This window comes from Lampetra planeri, chromosome 13, assembly GCF_965212315.1.
Source record: "Lampetra planeri chromosome 13, kcLamPlan1.2.h2, whole genome shotgun sequence".
Lineage (NCBI taxonomy): Eukaryota > Metazoa > Chordata > Hyperoartia > Petromyzontiformes > Petromyzontidae > Lampetra > Lampetra planeri.
The window spans coordinates 8,115,794-8,135,613 of record NC_136119.1 but is presented as its reverse complement, the minus strand read 5'-3'; the positions used below and the strand labels follow the sequence as shown (position 1 = coordinate 8,135,613).

The following is a 19,820-nucleotide window of genomic DNA, read 5'->3' as shown; positions in this document are numbered from 1 at the left end:
TTACTTTTGGGAATTGGTACATTGTTAGTTTCATCAACAACAATAATAATTATCTTCATATTATGTCCACCATACATGATGTTAATTGAAGGTAGACTGCACTGCAAGTTCCCCGGGGCTGAGGTCAGAATTATGTCACCAGCGAATTGCATCATTGCAATGATTTTTCCATTCATTTTTACACCTGTGTTCTTCATATATCAACAGAAGAGCCGGCATTGATTTTAGTAATCCATCCAGTTTGAGCTCAGGAACAAAACCAAAACATATCCCAAGGACCAGTAATACAATAGCCTAGCAATGTCTACTTATATTTAATCAATTCCACAAAACGTAGAGCACTTGCAAGATACTGGATCCTTTTCACGGCCCTATTTGCTGCGACTTTGATTATACATGGGACCTAGAGGGTCTGCAAAATATCCTATTGTTTATCTGTGCCCTATTCTTTATATTTTCTGCAAAAGTCTGTGTTTTTTCTCCCCGTCTTGAATTGTGGATCGGCTTCCTATTAGCCGTAATGTTTCAATGAACGAGTTGTTTTTTAAATGTATCCTAGTATCCGAGTTTTTTTTCAAGTATAATAATTTTGCGCATAACCCCATGAATAACAGGATCAACAAACTTATTCTCCACAACAGCAAGAGGAGTTGTGCCGTGTAAGTAAAATTTTAACTCTAAAAGTAATTGAGACGACTGTGTAACATATGATTATTTTCATTTTATGTTAATTAAATTACCAAACTTGAGCTTTTGCAAAGAAACACTGCTTGTGCACCTGCTTGCATTAAGTTCACTCCAGATACATGATCTAGTTATTCTATGCGATGCATACCTCTTATAAATGTGGAATTCTGTTGAAGTAATTGTTCCGAATTAGTCTCAGTAAAGGGCTGCAATGATCGTGTATTAGTCAATTGCCAACACTGTTTTCTTAAAAAACTTGGCACAACTTTCACTGAAACCCATACCCTGTTCTAACAATTATTTTCTCAGCACCATTGTGTACAAATTGCTCCAGTGCTTCAGAATAAGCATGCAATTGCCCAAGGAGGACCCAATGAACTGGGTAGGAATCAATCAAGAAGAAATGTCTGTAAGCATAATGAGTAGACACCACAATGCTAATTGGTTGCTTTTCTCATCCGCTATTCGACAAGTGTTAATCAATTATACTAATGGCAATGACATTTATTTGGCAACGTGGTCTAGCAGTGTAGGATTTAAACAAGAGTATCGCTGCTAACAACATCTTGAGTGAAACTTAGCATTCCAGGTTTCCCTCGGTCTCCCAACGCTCCAGACGTGGCCCCAAGGAATGTTTTTCCCTTCCCTTATGTCAAGAAACTGCTGAAAGGACACTCGCAGTTGTGCAGAGGAAATTGCATGCAGCAGTAGAAGAGGCTGGAGTGATACATAGCTTTGAAAATAGCAGGAATGCAGCTTCCCCTCTAGTAGTTGTAACAGATGTAATGGAGATATATGGGAATGCCTCACCATGCAAACGATATGGCAATAAATATTCCAGTCAAAATAGACCAAATTCACCTGTCTGGTCTCAACTTTCAGCTACCTGCCACTAGAGAACTACAGAGGGATTAATAATCATGATTTTAAAAATGCCATATGCCGGTCAGTAACTCTTAATGCTAAACCAATTGTATTAATTCCCCTAAGAGGAAGGCAGACATTTACAAAACCGGTAGCAGTCGTTTTTTAGGCCATGAACCTTTTCCTCTGGATCTGGAGTTGACAGGATTTTGACAGCCCAGTAGCAGAGGGAGTCATCACCCTGCCCGCTCGTGTCCTCTCCACATCCCACCGCACCTGCAAAGGCATGCACAACACTGGGTCAAGGCCCAACAAAATTATTACATTTCATATTTCCACAGCCACTGGTCTCATCTTGCATGGCGCAGCCATACTATTTCCACAATGCTTGCAGCTCAAAACTGGCTTGAAGAATTCTACAGTTTTTACAAGTAATCATGGAAATATTAAATAAAACACTGTTTCTTCTTGGGTGGCTTCATTTAAAAAATGTAAATTCCATCTTGAAATAATTACTGGGCCATCAGACTAGCTAGACTACTAAAGAATGCCCTGGATTGGCACAATTTACCATTTGACAGATCAAGTGCAGAGGTTTCCCAATTCCAACTTGTTATACAATCGTCTGGCTCCTGCGCCAGTGTACCTTTCTTCAATTAATGGCAAATACAATATAATGAAATGCAATGCCATCCCCGTAAATAACATAAGCAGGAATGACATGAAAGTCACCGTAAATACCTTCATACTCATATTTCCAGAGTAAAAGGTATTCAGAGTAAAATAAACAACAATAATATAAAGTAACATCTGTAGTTTCCATTTGTGCATGCCGGATGTTGGAATACCAGCTAACTTTACGTAAAATGTTTTCATGCATCAGGAATTCAAAGAAACCAAATGTTGTACACAATGGACGCTGATTGCCACCACAAGATGGTCACAAACGTACAATTGATAGTTTGATGAGGATTTTTCACTTCAGAGAGTTTGACTGTAGTCACAGAAATTGCGAGCATCTTTACCACGGGATCTAATTGTAACATATGACCGTGTAGTGTATTTTCAGCAATTTATATAAAAACAATAAAATGGATATGCAGTGCACATTTCCTTACTGGAACCTCTAGCTTAACAACAAGGCTGTGCATTATTTTGTCATTTTATCATTGTGATACAATTCTAAAAGTAACATTACATTTTCAGCGTGGGTAAACAAAACACTCATGACCAAGGAGTTGGTAAAATGTCCTAATAGAGGCTCCTTTTGAGACTCGAGGCATTCCCGGTGAAAGTGATTTTATTATTTGTTTAATGACACTCAACACAAGATTAAATTGCATATTCTTAAAATGGGTTTAAACCTAAATATGGCTTTGTATGCCAAGCATGTGCATACCTTTACATACATCTTCCCTTTGACCAGTGTCAGAAATCGATAACATGTTTTCGGTTTTAATGTAAACATTTCCATCAACAACAGTCACTTCGTAAACCTGATTCTGAAAAACAGAATAGTACACGTCGGATTAATGTTGCCGTGTAAAATGTAATATTTCAACTAATACAGTATAAGTACTTTTTTGACGCACGTGTCATACAAACAATGAACATTTGACTTTCTTAAACATCTGTGTTGTGAATAATAAATATATGCTTAAAATAACGATCTTATATCTGCATAAATGTCCATTACCCCAGCTCTTAAACTTGGTGCATGTTGTTAATGGTTATACTATATTAAAATGATACATTTCAGTATAAAGAAAACAAATACTTTACATATTGGCACTTTGTTTAATATAACCCTTGTTTTTACCAATCGTGAAAAAAGTGACCAATCAGTGTTGCTGTCTATATTTTAAAGGATGTAAGTTCCACACTTTGGAGCCTAGGGTTGATAGGCATATCCATGGGCCTCTCAGCTTGCAGAGCAACACGGTGGCCAGTAGATAGCCACACAGAAAAGTGTGCCGCTCATCTATCTCGACATAAGTTTGAGTGCACTCTCTGCATAATGGATGGGGTTTATTCAGTACTCCCAGTCGACTCACGTTGCAAACTAAGAGGCGCATGAAATCACCAAACATTCCAGGACCCTCATAAAAAAAAGCATCATTGATGCACAGTGATACTTTCTTGGCTAAAGGATTATTAAGACAAATATCACAGAGAAATTGTACCTTCAATCCTGTAGATGATTCCCCTGTATCGAGACAAAAATCAAAATGGTGCCATGGGCAGATAAGTGCCAGCTTGCCACTCCCCAGATCTTCAATATCCCCCAACTCAAGAGGACCACCTAGAGAATATCAATACAATGTGAAGTCATGTAACTATTGATTTCAATTGATACTTCAGCTCACAATACACGCATGGAATTGTGCAAGGATCAGGTACAATGTATGAAAGGTATCATGCAAATGATAGTAAAGTCCGTGCAAATTCTACCTGATGGTAAATCGGTGCATCCCTGCAATTGCTTGCTCACATCACTGCTGGCAGAAGGGCCACCCACTGGAGGGAGTGTTAAAAAAAACCTCCTCTAGAGGGTCCTTTGCTTCCTGTTCCACACTAGTCACACATTACCCCACCGCACGTGGCCTGCCAATTGACTGTGGTCTACTAATTTACAATATACTGCTGGGTGGACAAAGGTGAAGAGGATTCACAAAATAAAACCCATGTCCATTGTTTCAACTGGCACGCTGGGAAATCGAATCGAACTGGAAACCTCTGGGATTGCACAAGTCCAGTGTGTGCTTAAGCATCAGACCACGGAAGGCCAAACACGAACGTGTTACGTAAAGTCATGGCCCTGAATGAATGCAGATGAAATAGTTTTATGCCCATCTAAATACCCATTAATATTTATATTATACTCGCGCGCGGACACACACTACCAGTTCATACAATGTTCTGTTTTTCATTGCTCCACTGGTACGTGAGTAAACACTGAAGCAATTGTGCTCAAACATAACGCAAAATGAGGGCTGTTTTATTGCTGTACTGTACCTTCATGTGGGCATGCAGAATCCATGGCATAGAATGTGCCATCTTCTGTGCAGACCAGTACAATGTGTTCTCCATCCTCAGAATATAATCTGTAATCCATTTAGAACGTTCCAGATGTTAAACGAAACACTTGCCCATTTATTTTGGTACAAAACAATAAAATGCTAAAAAGATATTATTACACAAATGACATACAAGTTAAATTGACAGTTTACATCACCGTATACACATATCACGCAGACATTCGTATTATAATCCAGAATAGCGTGCAGTATAATGTCACATCCAATCAAAACCATCACCTTGCCATACATAGCGGGGGTCACCAAAAATATTTCCAAAATCATGAGCAAACACAAGATCCGGGTTCGATTTAACACAGTGCATACAATTCGTGATCTGATCCCATTTGTGAAGGATAAGATCCCTGACATGCAATACACCGGCGTCTACAAACTAAGCTGTGTCTGCGGCAGTAGTTACAGTGGGGAAACTAAGCGACATGTCTCGGACCGTGTTCGTGAGCATGAGGCAGATCTGAAACACGGTAGGACCAATACCTCGGCCGTGGCTGATCATTGTTTTAATGCGGTGGGCTCACACGAAATTGATTTCTCTAAGACGAAGGTACTTTGCAAACCCACTGGCTATCAACAAAGATTCGTTCATGAATCCATCCATATATATAGACACAGACACAATTTCAATCGAGAAGATGGGTACAAACTGAGCAACTAATAGGAATGACGTTATTAACCAGTTTAAGTCATAACTGGCTGTGATTTTCCCATCCTACCACCTCCCGATGTTAGTTTTTATTTTTGGCTCTCCGATTTTACATTAACAGGTTAAATTTCTCACCCTAACACAAGCCACCTCGCTCGTGGAGGCCTTTCAACGATCTTACATTATCATGCAATTTTTTACTGGGCAGCCCTATGATTGGTGGAAAACCCACCAACGTCGGCGGTCGAGGCCCACCAATTACATTAACATTGGCTGCTGACATTTGGGCTACGCCCATTTCAAACCTTTATAAACAGTTTATCATTAGAAGCTAACCCCCTCTTCCTGATGACGAACGCTTGTGTTGCGATCAAAACGTCGTAGTTTTGTTATTTTGTTTAATTTTCTTTGAACCTATCTACGTGACTTTACCGAAAGACACACAGAATATGAATTCCTGCAGTCACGAAAGCTTTAAGTCACGAAAATTACGTTTTAAAATCCAAAAGAGGTTTTTTTGGGTCGTTGAAACCCGCCACCACCCGACACAGCCAACTAGTAAGGGTTGTAACGTAAACAGAACATGCCAATTCGTCACTAGTACACTAGTATAGCACACCGGTGCGTTGAAGAGCCAAGCCACAACATTTACGTTTCGCTAGTAATTACAACTAGCTTCATCACTGGCGAAATGTCGTATTCAGATTGTAAATGTTGTGGCTTGGCTCTCCAACACACCGGTGCGCTATACTAGTGTACTAGTGACGAATTGGCACGTTCTGTTTACGTGACAACCCTTCCAAGTTGGCTCTATCGGGTGGTGGCGGGTTTTAACGACATATATTTACACAATCATAAGCCAAACAAACCTCTATTATGGATATTGGTCGCGAAAGCCTACGTGTTAAATAGACATTTTGAAATGTTGTACGATAGTGCACTTAAATGCATGTTAAATTATTGCAAGTGCTGAATTCAGACGTTAAGAATGAAACATGTACACAAAGGTGTTTATTAAAATGAACTTTTCAATACACATTATTAGAATAGGTAACTGTAAACTTTATGAAATACTTAATATGCCCAGATGCACACGACATTGATTCATAGTATAATGTGCTTCACCTGTTTCTAAGTCGCTGCCATCACGAAAAAAAGCACCAATCAGGTTGATCAAAAGCACCAATCAGTTGACAAACTTTACAACTACAGTAGCAATGATTTTTTTTCACTTGGGTTACATGATTAAGTGCACACGTTGGCCTGGTAAGGATCAATGCAAGACCATGTCAACAATTCTCCACAATTTCGATTTAAAGCTTTCGTGACTGCAGGGATTCATCTTCTTGGTTCTTTCGGTAAAGTCACGTAGAAGGGAAGTAATAAAATAATAAAAAGAAAACATAATAAAACAATTATGTTTTATGGTTTATTTTTTATTCTACATTACGTCTGTGAATATATGTTTTTGCCATTGTGGTATCAGAATACAATGTCAGGCAGAACATTTACTGTAAAAAAAAATAGAACAAGTCTTTATCGCATGAATAAGTGACTTGTGGAGAATTCATCTTCTTGGTTCTTTCGGTAAAGTCATGTAGAAGGGAAGTAATAAAATAATAAAAATAAAACATAATTGTTTTATTATGTTTTATTTTTATTATTTTATTACTTCCCTTCTACGTAGAAGGGAAGTAATAAAATAATAAAAATAAAACATAATTGTTTTATTATGTTTTATTTTTATTATTTTATTACTTCCCTTCTACGTGACTTTACCGAAAGAACCAAGAAGATGAATTCTCCACAAGTCACTTATTCATGCGATAAAGACTTGTTCTATTTTTTTTTACAGTAAATGTTCTGCCTGACATTGTATTCTGATACCACAATGGCAAAAACATATATTCACAGACGTAATGTAGAATAAAAAATAAACCAGTCATTGTTAGGGGTGTTAAATGTCACAAATTCATCGTTGCGATTAAATTCCAGAATCAATTGAAGCTTTATATTGTGGTACATTTAGCTGTCCTTAATGCTGGACGGGTCATGTGATACATTAACAAAAAAAATATCGATTAAAACATTGAATCTTTAAACACACATTTCTATATACTTAGTAAGAGATTAAGAATCTATCTGAATCGATGCAGCATTATTCCTCTCGTCAGTATACAGGACTTAAAATTTCAAATGAATCTACATGTAACAATTTAGTCAAAAAAACGAAATACTGCAAAGGTTTATCTTTCAAAACACTTGCATGATTTAAGGCATGAAGAAATCAAAATCCACAGTACCTTTGCAAAAACACATTTCATAACTTTACAAAGTTTAAAATGCATGGACAGTTCTCCCTTAATATTCACATGACCTATTTGAAATAACACAGTAAACTCAATATTTACAACTGCACTACCTATATCAATTGTTTTACTTTACTTTACTTCAATATCCTTGCAACAATCAAGAATTCTGAAAAAATTATATCACCGTTTGCTATACCATAAGTATCTGAAATAGCATTACATTTTAATCAAATAAGTTATTCTGCTACATATAAAAAATACACTCAACATATTTGTTGGAAAATTGTATATTCTAAGCCGATAACAAATTAAGGCAATCAAGCTTTTGCATACAAATTTACATTTTTTTGATTTGTGCAACGGAATTAAGTGAGTAGGTATCTCTGCTGGTCTTGAAAATCATGGAAAATATATCTGGCATAGGCCCGTGGGAATGTGTGCATGTGCAGCAGATGTGATCAGACCTTGCCAGTAAGGCTCACATGCCAATTTAAAAGTATAGTGTCAAATGCAACACTAAATCTGTAGTCAGTTTTATTAAAGATTTCCTCGCTTTTATTGTAATTTTTTTTTCCAAGTATGTAAAAGAGACTGTGCATTTATTCCTGATAACATAAAATACAGATATGTAGAAATATATATATTTTTAAACCATGTTCATGCTTTAAAATTAAATGGTGACATTTTTTTAATGTTTTAACTGTAAACTGCAAATTGGTATGTTATCCATAAAAAAGCCTGTATTTATAAATCACAACAATAATAGAATACTATTCACTCTCACTTTTACCCTACCTACATTGTACAAAGTGATTGTCACCTTGCACTTCATACAATTGAAATAGGGAATTATCTTAAATTCCAGTGGTCAAATTAAGGATGGAATGCTGTCAAACTCTGCCGCCCTTGTCTATTCATCTGAACCAGGGGTGACCAACAACTGAACCAAGCACTTGTTTCATCTTAATCATTTCAGTACGCAGGCAAGGGGCACATTTCCTGACTTGTGATTGAACCATATATAGCATGCCCCTTGCACTCGGCACAATCACACCACTCACAATGAAAGTGGCTGGTGTTCTACACACCACCAACAGAATCAACCTTTGAAAGGCAGCATGGTTATCAAAACTCAGCTGTCTTGCAGTTATTTTTAGCAATGTCAATGAATCCTAATCGACGTTGTAACACATAACCTTGGGAAATAACTTTCATCACCAATAGGCATCATCCAGCAGTGTGCTAAATTGAGAAATGCCCTTCAAAACAACACAAATAAGAAACAAGTAAAATCAGTCGCGAGACTGCAAGATTCATAATGTAGCTATTGTCTGTGAAGACTGTATGTAAACTCAGGACTGGTTGCCAAGAATCTGCAAAGTGCATCACGCACGTCAGTAATCTCATCTGCAGAAGGTCTATTTGGCAGAGACTCTGGTTGTGGAAGCTCGCCTTCTGCTTCTTCCACATCTTCCATCCACTGCTGCCTAAAAACTTCGTGATGCTCCTCGCACAGGTTGTGAAGCAGGCAGCAGGTGGCAACAACGTGTGGCACAAAGGTAGGATTCACCTCCATCCTCTTCAACAGAATTTTCCAACGAGCTTTGAGACGCCCAAATGCACAGTCCACAACGGAACGTGCGTTCGAAATTTGCTTGTTGAAGAAGGCTTCCTCTGGGGTGGGGTTTTCAACTGAGAAACCCTTCACAAGCCATGGCAGCAAAGGTGTGGCAGCATCACCCAAAATCTGCAGCGGGACCTCAACCCCCGAGATTTCCATTGGACACTGGAGAGTACAACAAGCACACACCAAAATATACCATTAGGAAGACTGCTTGACCATTTTCCATCCAATATTTAATTTCTCCATCTGATGAGTAGAATTATAAAGGCATCTGGGGTGAAATGGAAGCACAGTGGATGTCACACTCCATTATAAAACTGGCGACTTCAGTTCGATTCCCGGCCATATCAGTGGCGAGTGATATCTGAACTGTTCCTGGGCCTGCCCTATGTCACTAATCCAACCTGACCAGCGTGGTTAAGTATGGTTAAACAGCCTCGACAACTGATATGGGATGGGAAGGCATTTATCCAGCAGTGGACTAAGGACTAATAATTATTGAATAGGTATACATTGCATTACAATGTAAGCAGTCTAAATATCGAAGCAAATCTTAATGCTAATATCAATGGTTCTGGATTGTTGATTTCCATTGCATACTCTAGTATAGTGTAAATAATCACTAATATCTGCTGCATGGGTTTTCTGAAAATTTCTTCTGGAAAATGTGACGAAACATTTCTTTTGGAAATGCTCTAAAGTTTATTTCAAGGCAAATGACATTTCCACTCTGGGTTGTGCAGAAATGTGGACATAAACTGTATTATTTGAAATTTTACATCACCAAATGATGACAAAACAAACCTTTAACCGTAAATATTCGAGATGACTAAAACAGGATCAGAAGAATAAATGTACCTCTGGCAATAAATGCGAGTTGGCGTAGAGAGTAGACTGTCTCAGCACCACCTCTTCTTGTGTGGTACCTGGAGCAATACAGCTAATGTCCCGAAACCTTTCCCAAAGACAATGCACAAGGTTGTTGTTTAGTTTTGTATGTGGCTGTACCAAATATAACTTTTAAAATAAACCATATGCATGAATCCATATATTAACTACACTTAAAAGCAGAAAAAGTCGGTGAACATTTGTGGGGCATTTGGTTTGCTCATTTGTGCGGGACGAAACATCTCACCTCAACTTATCATCCACCAAAGCTTGCAGCACTAACGAAGGCCATTCTTTCCGGTTCATGTAATCTTGTATGCAGTCGCGGAGCGGGGTGATGGGAATGTGCGTGCTGCCAATCATCCCCATGACTTGGGGGATGGAGAATCTTTCCCTGAAGCCCCGAGCAATGCGGCGACCTTCATGCTCATTCGGCAGAGCAATTTGGTTCTGCAAATGGAGCTCCACCATAACCCGGCAGAATTTGTACAAGTACTTGTGGACGGTGCTTCGGTGAACAGCAAACATATTCCCCACCTCCCTGTACTTATTGTAGCTCGCCAACTTGTACAAGGCAATCCCGACCCTCTTCTCCAACGGGACCGGGCTGCGCACCTGTAAAGCTGGCGGCTCCATCTCTGAGCGCACCATCTCCACGATGCGGTGGAACATGGACCTGCTCACCCGAAAATACTTCATCCATTCGTCGCTGCCGGAAGATGTCTGCTCCCACCAGGTGGAGGTGCGGACGCGCATCCACATGCGGCGGGGCTGCCGCACGGGCACCACGGTGCTTGGAACCATGGGGAACCGGGCACGGAGCAGGTTGTACTGGTGCATCACAGCTCTCCTCCTCAAGCGGGACCACCCATCGAACTCCTCCACATCCAAGAGTTGCTCAAGGAAAAGAAAGAGACGCTCCCCGAAAGTGACAAACTGCTCCAGGGGGAACGCTGTCAAGGCTCGCAGCAGCCGTGCTCGGTGATCCATGTGTGAACCGAGAGCTGTTTCCTCAAATGCGGTGTGATGCAATTGGGTAATTTAACGAAAATGTGAATTTGGTATAGTTCTTCACGGTTCTCTAGGGAACACTTGATGATTTTACCTGCCAATCAGACGTAAAGATAAAAAATAAATGTAAAGCACCAATCATCTGTAAAATAGTCTGGAACACATTTTAAATACTGTATGAATAAAGCGAAAGTGAGATGCAAATTAAAATGGTCCTCACAAGTTAAAATACAAAGATGCACAACGAGACAGGAGTAGTAATGTAATCCTGTGAACCAGTACTTTGGAGGCAAGGGTTGGTGGACCACGGGAATATTTATGGCCAGAAGATGACAGTCGAGCAAATAGGTTTGCCAACCAGTCTGTGTGAACCTTTCAGTATTTTGTATTATTTGAATGTGTTTTCAAAAGGCACTCCAGATTCCTCACATTCCACAATACAGGTCAAGGAATTCCTCAAAGAGCAAAATGATTTCTTCAATTGATGCTTTTTCTGGAAAATAAAGCCGAATTAATAAAAGTAAAATAAAAAATCACGACGTTTCGGAGGCAACACAAGCGTCCGTCCTTCAGGTGGAACCGTCACAGCACGATTGCTGTAACAGTAATATATGATGCTTCATGTGAAGTGGATTGAGGACGAGTGAACTTAATGGCCAATGATCCTGAGCACGTGTATTTCCAATAGAGCTGTTGACACTAAGTTACTAGAGAAACAGATCTTCTGGAATGGGAGACTGTCCATTATGCATGTGCTGCCAGCATCCTCCCAGTGATTCTGGCCAGGTGGCCGTTGTCTCTCCACTGCATTGCCAAACTGTAAGTGCACTCGCCTCCGAACCAGGTTCGATTCAAGCTCCTGGCGCAAGTTTGTTTTTACAAAGAGCAATTGTAAATATGGAACTTTCACCACTGGTTGAGGGCCACCAATGTACATGACTACTTGCCCCATGCTGGTTTTAACAGGGAAAATGTTGTACTGTTGGTCACTGCATGAGCAGTGTATATAAAAACAAAAGATCCAAGTCAGATTTGGCACGGTACATTAAATACGATAACTAATATCTGGTAATAAAGATGTATTACCAAAGCTATCAACAGAAAGTGTGTACTGGATTAATTGCTCTTGTGGCAAATGCTATGTTGGGCAGACAAGACGAATCATCAGCATGATACTAAAATAACACCAAAGGAATATTAAATACTCCCAAATACAACTGTCGGCAGTGGCAGAGCACGCGTGCCAACAAGGGCACTCAATTTATTTTGATAATGTTGAAGTTCTATGCAAAACTCGTTACTACTAGCCAAGACTAATTCGAGAATATATCTAAATTGAGAGAATTAAAAATTATTTTAACCGTTCGGATCGCTCCAGGCTTAGTGCTGCTTGGAAGCGAATTATCAAATAATACATTGTTTAAATGCATGCCTATACAGGTCACCCACCATACGTAAATGGGGATTACGTTGTAATTACTGGCGAAACATCGTACTCAGATTGCAAATGTTGTGGATTTTCTCTCCAACACACCGGTGTAATGTAATCTTATATTGCACAAAATTGGAATCTGAATGATGCACAACATTAAACAACTAATTGTAAAAAAAACAGAAAGTTACTCCAGTATCCTCATACATTGCTTAGCTTCTCATGGAATATTTTCTGGAAATTATCCCCCGACAGCTCCAGCTGAAATGAATCCCAGTGTGCATGCGAGTTTAAGCCTTTCTGTGTGGAGTTTGTAGGTTCTCCCCTGGGTTTCACTTCCATCGCTGAAAAAAACCACGCAACATAACTGGAGTTGGCCAAACATCCCGATGCTGGAAAATGTACCGCAACTTTCTCAATTGGGAATACGCATAGCATTTCCCCTACTGCGGATACTTGGCAGGACTCTCCTGAAAAAAGTATTGAGACTCGGTGTATTTATTTATATGGCTAGGCTGAATTATTTGATAAACTACTCATTTCAAATTATCGCATAATTCCTGTTATTGGTCACATAAAGACATTGTGACCAGAAAAGTCATGCTACCTCAGCTGGTACCGACAATTGGGCCTAGGAATGAATGCATTGGCAAGTGGATAACACCCTGTGATCATAAGAACAAATTTTCCCACGATGAAATGTGCCAGGAAACATTTTATAATTTTAATGTTGGCTTAGTAATCCTCTTTAACAATGGAAGGATTTATATATTACCAAATACTTGAGATAATTAACATGGCAATTGAAAAACTGGTCATGCCAAAACGATTGTAAAAAGGCTATTCTCGTTGAGCCCAATGATTAAAGAACAATCTTCAATTCGTATTATCCACTTTGCGCAAAGGGCTATTTTATGCAATTGAGGACCATTTCCGGAAACGTTGCATCTATAAAAAAAAATTCCTCTTCAAGCAGTTATTAACACACGTGTCGAGTTTGAAGTTAAATATAATTCCACGAGCTGATACGCGCAGCTCCTTTATAAATGGAATGTGAAAGACAAGCCATGTTAATGCGATTGCGGCCATGCAACCAAAACTATTGACCAGATAGTCAACCACTACGCTCATCAACGTTGGAAGAAAATCAAAACTGCAGGAACTCTATGACTTAACTGCTGAAGCCCTCTCTCTCATCGTGGCCAGCATACCCTCGACATTGGCATGTAGCTCCTGTACAGAATCAGACTCTTTATTTGGACTGGAGGAATCCGACGAGCTATTAAGCTATTTTCCACAGATGTCCAGTCGGGGCGGGCCAAAAAGTTACAATACAAAAACACGACGGGAGTGCAAAGATAGGAAAGGCAAGCCACTGGAGCTTGGCACTTTTAAATGTAATACTTGTTTCTTTACAACTGATATTTGTGTCTAGTTTGTTGTCCGTCCTCTGCACCTCCGATTAACACGGTTGGCTACGTATGGTGCGAAAGAAGTTCTACACATAACACAAAAAAATCTGTTTTTTTATTTATTTTGCCAGGCAAATTAGCGTCTTCTTTTTCAGAAGAGACCTGGCCATAAACAATAGCTCAACGACGTGGCTTCTCAGCGTGTGTTAACGTTTCGCCACCAAACAATCAAAACGCAATTATCGCAGAGTGAAACATCTGGCCCCGGGGGTGGATGGATGGGTGGGGAGGTGAGTGGATGGATGGGTGGATGGCAGAGGTCGCAAACGGGTTTTGATTCCTTACCCGTACCCGGCCGCAGCAGGGTCGCAAATGGGTACCCGTACCCCGCCGGGTAGGGTACGGGTATCGGGTACCCGATTGCGACCTCTGGGATGAAGCCATGTTGCAGGCGCGGGTGGGTTGATTCTAGGAATTTGAATTGTGAGAAGAGACAAGACGTTAGGAAATGAGTGACAAACGGTGACTCACCAGTGACTCACGGCCTACCCGTACCCAGCCTGGTACGGGTAGCCGGGTATCGGGTACCCGGTTGCGACCTCTAGTGGATGGGGGGGCTGTATGGATGTGGGAGGTGGGGAGAATGGGGGGGGTGGTTACAGGGGAGTGGGGGGGGCGACCCACTTGGTGCAGCGCTGGGCGGCGAGTCGCCCCGCGGGCCCCGCGCGCTGCCAGCCCACGCCGCGCACCGCGTCCTTGAGGGCCGCCACCAGCCCCTCCTCGAAGCGCTCCATCTGGCGAGCTTTACGCGTGAACAACAGGCGAATGAGGTAGGCGGTGTGTGGGGAAATTGCTCTCGTCGCCGCCGTGAGCGCGACAGCGACGTCAAAGTCGGTGCGTGCGTGAAGGCGACGGATCAATCGCAATGACGGCCACCACGTGGCGGGGCCGCTTATGGCGGACTACGGCAAGCGGCGCACGAAGAAGCCGCGGCCGTTGCCGCGCACACAGAAACGCGTTTGTAAATATCCGCACTGTGCCGTCACGTTCAAGGGCAACGAGCCCTCACCCCTACTCTTATGTTTTTTCGGTAAAGTAACGTAGGTGAAAATAAATAAATAAAACATAAAAAATTATAGAAATAAATACTAAATCACGACGTTTCGGAGGCAACACAAGCTCCCTTCATCAGGTGTAAAAAGGCACAGCAAAATAGGCTGTAAACAGAAGAATAATAAGAATATGTAAACAGACTGTTTAATCGTAGGCTTTCGCGACTAATATCATCCATAACACAGGGGGGGAGGGGGTTCGAGTGGTTAGATTGCGTAAATCTAAATGTGTCGTTGAACCCGCCACCACCCGACACAGCCAATTAGTGAGGTCAGGTAAACAGAACGTGCCAATTCGTTATATGTCCACGTGATAATAAAAAAAAAACACACTTGGTTGAGATATAATGTATGGCCAGGTTCCTCTGAAAAAATATCGCAGTGGGTCTTAGCTGTTAAAGTAAAAAAAAGGTTTAGTTTTTGTTTATATAACCCTGCTAATATAACACGGCGCATGACCTGCACTCGATTTCCACTGCACCAGAATGACTCCACTGACTTGCGTTGAGTCATAATAATAAGTACTCTGCGTTTGACCTGTGCTCATAAAATAGTAACTGTACCATATAGGACTCGTACTAGTCATTCAAATGTAGAGGTGCACGTGTCGGCGTGTCAATCCATGGTCCTTGAACCAGCGGTGAAACATTCCACGTTCATATGGCGGGGACTATGATCCCGTATATTATCTCGAGGGCACCCACTGTTGGCTTAACAATAAATTGGTACTCGTTTTTTTATCGACCCCCAAAAAGGATGATGGGTTGCGGACAGACACCTAAATACCGATTTACCTTGCCTCTATGTCCCATCAAAAGCACAACAATCACTTACATATTTAAACGCACCGCACATGATGTCAACAATGAAGATGGTTTATATCTTTACAAGGGGTTTACAATACACCGTTCATTGTTGGTTTGATATTTGGCAGCAATTGTCAGGGACTATGAAGGAGGAGAAAGTGCATTGTGGAAAACAACTTCTCTTTTAAATTTGGAAGAAAAAAACAAGCCTCACCTTGACCCCATTGGAATGCGACTTAGCAGCAGCAGCAGCACACAACTGCGCTGTATAAACAACTCTCTAAACACGCTGCGAAACCCCAATGTGGTTTACTCCCCAACCCCATACCACCCTAACAACCCTTCTTCCTTCTTTCCCTAGCTCATGTCAAACCGTGGAACGACAAAGATACAACGAGGTCGTCTCTAGCCTTCTACAACAAATGTGACAACAGTGGCAGAAGAAAAAAAACCCACCCCACCAATAAAACAGCACCACATCTAAAGTCATTGCCGCATCAGCGACATCAAACAAGCGCCTCCTTCCCTTGTCCGCTCTTTATCTCTGCAACGTCGTCAACGGGGGTGTGTGTGTGTGGGGGGTGCCCGCAGATGTCCGGACGGACTTCCAGGAAACCACCCCAACCATAAATCATGAGCGACACCGCCGCCGACGACGACGAGCAGCACGCCGCTGAACGGAGGGACGAGCCGGCAGCCGTGGACGCCTGGCAGCGGGTGGGACTGAGAGCCGAGCTCGAGAAGACACCGTGCAAGCGGCTCTTCTCCTCGTCGGGACCCGAGCGGGACGTGGCGATCATTCACGACGCCGCACGGGATGTCTTCTACGCCATGGACGCATGCTGCCCGCATCAAGGTTGTTGACATTTCAGTGTCGCGGCCACCACCGCCGCCTCGTACTCTCCGTGGCAGCTGTGACTGCTGCTGCTGCTGTCTGTGTGGTTGGTTTGGTTGGTGGTGATGGCAGAAAGCCACCGCTTATTTATCGAAACTCTACGGCTGCTAACTGCTGAGTGCCAGCGGAGGTTCTGTCAATAATACACATTATTTTTTTGGTCTCTTTGCTGGCGTTTCTCCCTGGTGATGGGACTTTGTAGGATGAACTTTGAGATTTATGAGGGGCACGGGGTGACCAATAAGGTCCAAATTGGTCTGTAATAAGGTAGGGGCACTGATCAGGGGCTGACAGGTGAGTGTATTCATGGGGAGTGTTTTGCTTTGCGTGGTAACCCATTGTCATGATTGTATTTGTCTTTAATTTCATGTTTAGCCTAGTATTCATTGATATCAAAAACATATTAATGGTGCGGTAAGATTTGGAGAATACCAGGAGCACAAAAGGGGGTGACTTCCGTTGAAAATGGATGATACTTCTGGTATAAATTGGCTAATGTTTATAGAGGTCAAACTACGTTTGATTTAAACAACAAACAAAAAATATCAACACATACTCAGCATATTTGTCAATATATCGTGGTGATCACTTGGGTTAAATACAATTTGTCTTCATATAATGTTGGGGGATATAGAGTGTCCCTTGACGGATGTTTTCGGTCTCGTAAATGTTGAAATGTAATTTTTTGTTCGATAAAGGTGGACCACTAAATGAAGGTGACATTGAAGACATAGGAGGGAATTTGAAGATTACGTGTCCTTGGCACTACTATCAGTTTGATGTAAAAACTGGAAAGTCAGACACAGGATTACAGGTAAACAAAATATCGGCCCAGCAGATGACACACTGCACCATATGCAATGTTTTACGAACAATAGTGCTTTATAAAAAAATTATCTGTCCAAGTTGCATTTTTTTGTTAAAATGTCAATCCCTTTTTTTCTTCTTCTACCTAGCAAAGAGTCTACGAGGTGAAAGTTGAAGATGGTTTTGTGTTTGTCAAGTGTCCTACCAAGCTGTCACTCACCCCATTCAAGAAATGAAATCAACCAGCAAGAGACTCAGCCACACTTCCAAAAGTGTCCACATTAAGACATCATGCTGCTATTTAAAGTACCTGGCCGTGCAAATATAACAACGCGGTATAACGTATATTGAAAGTATAGCCTTGGCCAGTAGTTCCCAACCTTTTGTTTGCCGTGTACCGCTACAAGACATATCAACTGTTCACTCAACCCTGCCAGCTATATGATAGTATTAATTAAATAACTGAATAATTGCTTATTACATTATACTCATAATTAAAACCTAAGACGTTTGATTAACTTTTAATAACTGAACAATTAAGGAACCTTGATTTAACGTTTACATTTTAATTGAATTTAAGAACATACTATGCTGTGTTTAAGGCAAGTCACTTATCACCATGAAGAAGAGGAGGTAGGCCTGAGAGATTTTCTATTGGGATTGAATAATTATTTTAGTGTCCATTTTGTACCATATATATGTAATAAAGAAAAGAGAGCATTCGTGCAACATGTGGAAGACTGAGGACATCCAAGTGCACAAGTTTCTTCAAATTCCATGAAACAGATAAGTATATAGCTTTATAATTGCTGGTCCACACAGAGCAACGTGGCTTAGTATTAGACCAGTCATTGCCTGTGTACCGTCCCTCTGCACCCCACCCTCCAAGGGGTATTGGAATTTCAAGTTGCGAACTGATGGCACGGACTTAGAGTAAGATTCTCACCTGGACGAATGCTCAATCATATTTTTTGTAAAAAAAAGTAACAGCATCTCAATTCGTGATAATTCTGCAATGTTCTTATAAAACATGAAAAAAAATTGATATTGCCAAACTGACAATGATACCCATAATCTTGATTGCAAAGGCACAATGAGATCCTTTACAAAATCCTAATTAATATTTTTTTGTTGAGAGAATTACTTTCCTCTGCACTGGGTATTTGTTTAAATTGCATTGACTGCAAGGCTGTCTGCCAGTAGCAACACTCGCTAAATATGATTTTCTCTTCAGCTTCACATGTTAGCATGCCAGCAATACTACTGAAGGCATCCAACCGCATCATATTAAAGCACATGCATTTAACACACTTAAGAACCCTGTTAAAGTAAGTGTGCCAATGTACATTTTGAAAGTGCTCACATCAAGTGTAAGGTGCACCTGCCACACCTTAAATTAAATTGTTGCGAATACAGGAAAGACGTTGGCTCAAGATAAAATCGCCCAGATGCTGCTTGCAAATTTTGAAGCCAAATGTCATAAATTCACACATTTCTGGAATATTAATATATTGTCTTTATTTTAATAACGTTTCTCTAATACAAAGCTTACAATATTAAAATAAAGTTGTTTGAAAACGTTTGCATTGCTATTATGTAATTTTTATGTTCTATATTTTTCAAGTAGTTGATGAAAATAAATGAAAAAATAATTCACAAGATGACAGTTGCCTTGGCCACACTGAGCCTTTATACATATTAATCAAACATAGCTCAGACCTAGTGAATCACTTAGTTGTTCGTGATGAAACTGCTGTATTTCATATGGGTTAAAAATCGTATCAATCCACATTTCACCATGTTTTGTTTGTGGCAAATGGAGTGAACGTCATCTGCAAAAAAAATAATTCCACATGTTTGAATTTAAATGGCCACACCTAGTACGTGACTGTCAAATCATGCAGCATTAATGTATGTACACTAAAGTAAATACAGTTTTATGTACATATATTTATGTACACAGCTTTGAGTCTCCATTGCATGCCTATGATTTTGTTTTACATTGCATGTGCTGTAGAGTATCAACATTTTCCAAATCAACTCATTACACTAATGCAATATTCATTACTGCACACATTGTTTGCGATGTTAAACACAGTACACAAAATACTTTTCGAGCTATGCAATGAGAGAATACTAAATATGTTTTATAACTGCCGGCACCTTCAAAGATACGATGGCCCTGAACTGAAATGCCCGGAAAATCTCATTCAAGATTACAAATCAAAT

At 40.6% G+C, this 19,820-nt stretch overlaps 2 protein-coding genes across 8 annotated transcripts in view; one reads left to right on the top strand and one right to left on the bottom strand.

Annotated features, from left to right (window-relative positions):
• Window positions 1-14,970, bottom strand: part of LOC144722028 (uncharacterized protein HI_0077-like) — a 28,473-nt gene extending 13,503 nt beyond the window's left edge. Inside the window, exons 1-7 of one of the 6 annotated variants that reach the window (XM_078600096.1) lie at window positions 14,656-14,744; window positions 10,087-10,183; window positions 9,175-9,390; window positions 4,567-4,655; window positions 3,735-3,853; window positions 2,951-3,053; window positions 1,730-1,827 (exon numbers count right to left, since the gene is read on the bottom strand). In XM_078600096.1, coding sequence (XP_078456222.1) covers window positions 1,730-1,827; window positions 2,951-3,053; window positions 3,735-3,853; window positions 4,567-4,591 — 345 coding nt within the window. In that variant the 5' untranslated portion in view covers window positions 4,592-4,655; window positions 9,175-9,390; window positions 10,087-10,183; window positions 14,656-14,744. Of the gene's footprint in view, window positions 1-1,729; window positions 1,828-2,950; window positions 3,054-3,734; window positions 3,854-4,566; window positions 4,656-6,286; window positions 9,391-10,086; window positions 10,184-10,363; window positions 14,619-14,655 lie in introns of those variants that run through there. The other 5 variants (XM_078600095.1, XM_078600097.1, XM_078600093.1 and 2 more) reach the window with 5 other exon arrangements.
• On the top strand, window positions 14,653-19,173 carry LOC144722029 (Rieske domain-containing protein-like). Of its 2 annotated transcripts, none has more exons than XM_078600099.1 (4): window positions 14,653-14,801; window positions 16,481-16,745; window positions 17,483-17,598; window positions 17,741-19,173. In XM_078600099.1, the coding sequence occupies exons 2-4, from the start codon at window positions 16,523-16,525 to the stop codon at window positions 17,825-17,827; spliced, it is 426 nt and encodes a 141-aa protein (XP_078456225.1). In that variant the 5' UTR covers window positions 14,653-14,801; window positions 16,481-16,522; the 3' UTR covers window positions 17,828-19,173. The 2 variants fall into 2 exon arrangements, with proteins under 2 accessions (XP_078456225.1, XP_078456224.1); XM_078600098.1 differs by having other exon boundaries at window positions 16,251-16,745.
• Window positions 19,174-19,820: the final 647 nt, after the last annotated feature.

Bases quoted from the DNA above. Each gene is read 5' to 3' on its own strand.
- LOC144722029 (XM_078600099.1), top strand. From the start codon at position 16,523: ATGAGCGACACCGCCGCCGACGACGACGAGCAGCACGCCGCTGAACGG. The intron at 16,746-17,482 runs GTTGTTGACATT...TGTTCGATAAAG, and splicing joins CGCATGCTGCCCGCATCAAG to GTGGACCACTAAATGAAGGT. The intron at 17,599-17,740 runs GTAAACAAAATA...TCTTCTACCTAG, and splicing joins AGTCAGACACAGGATTACAG to CAAAGAGTCTACGAGGTGAA.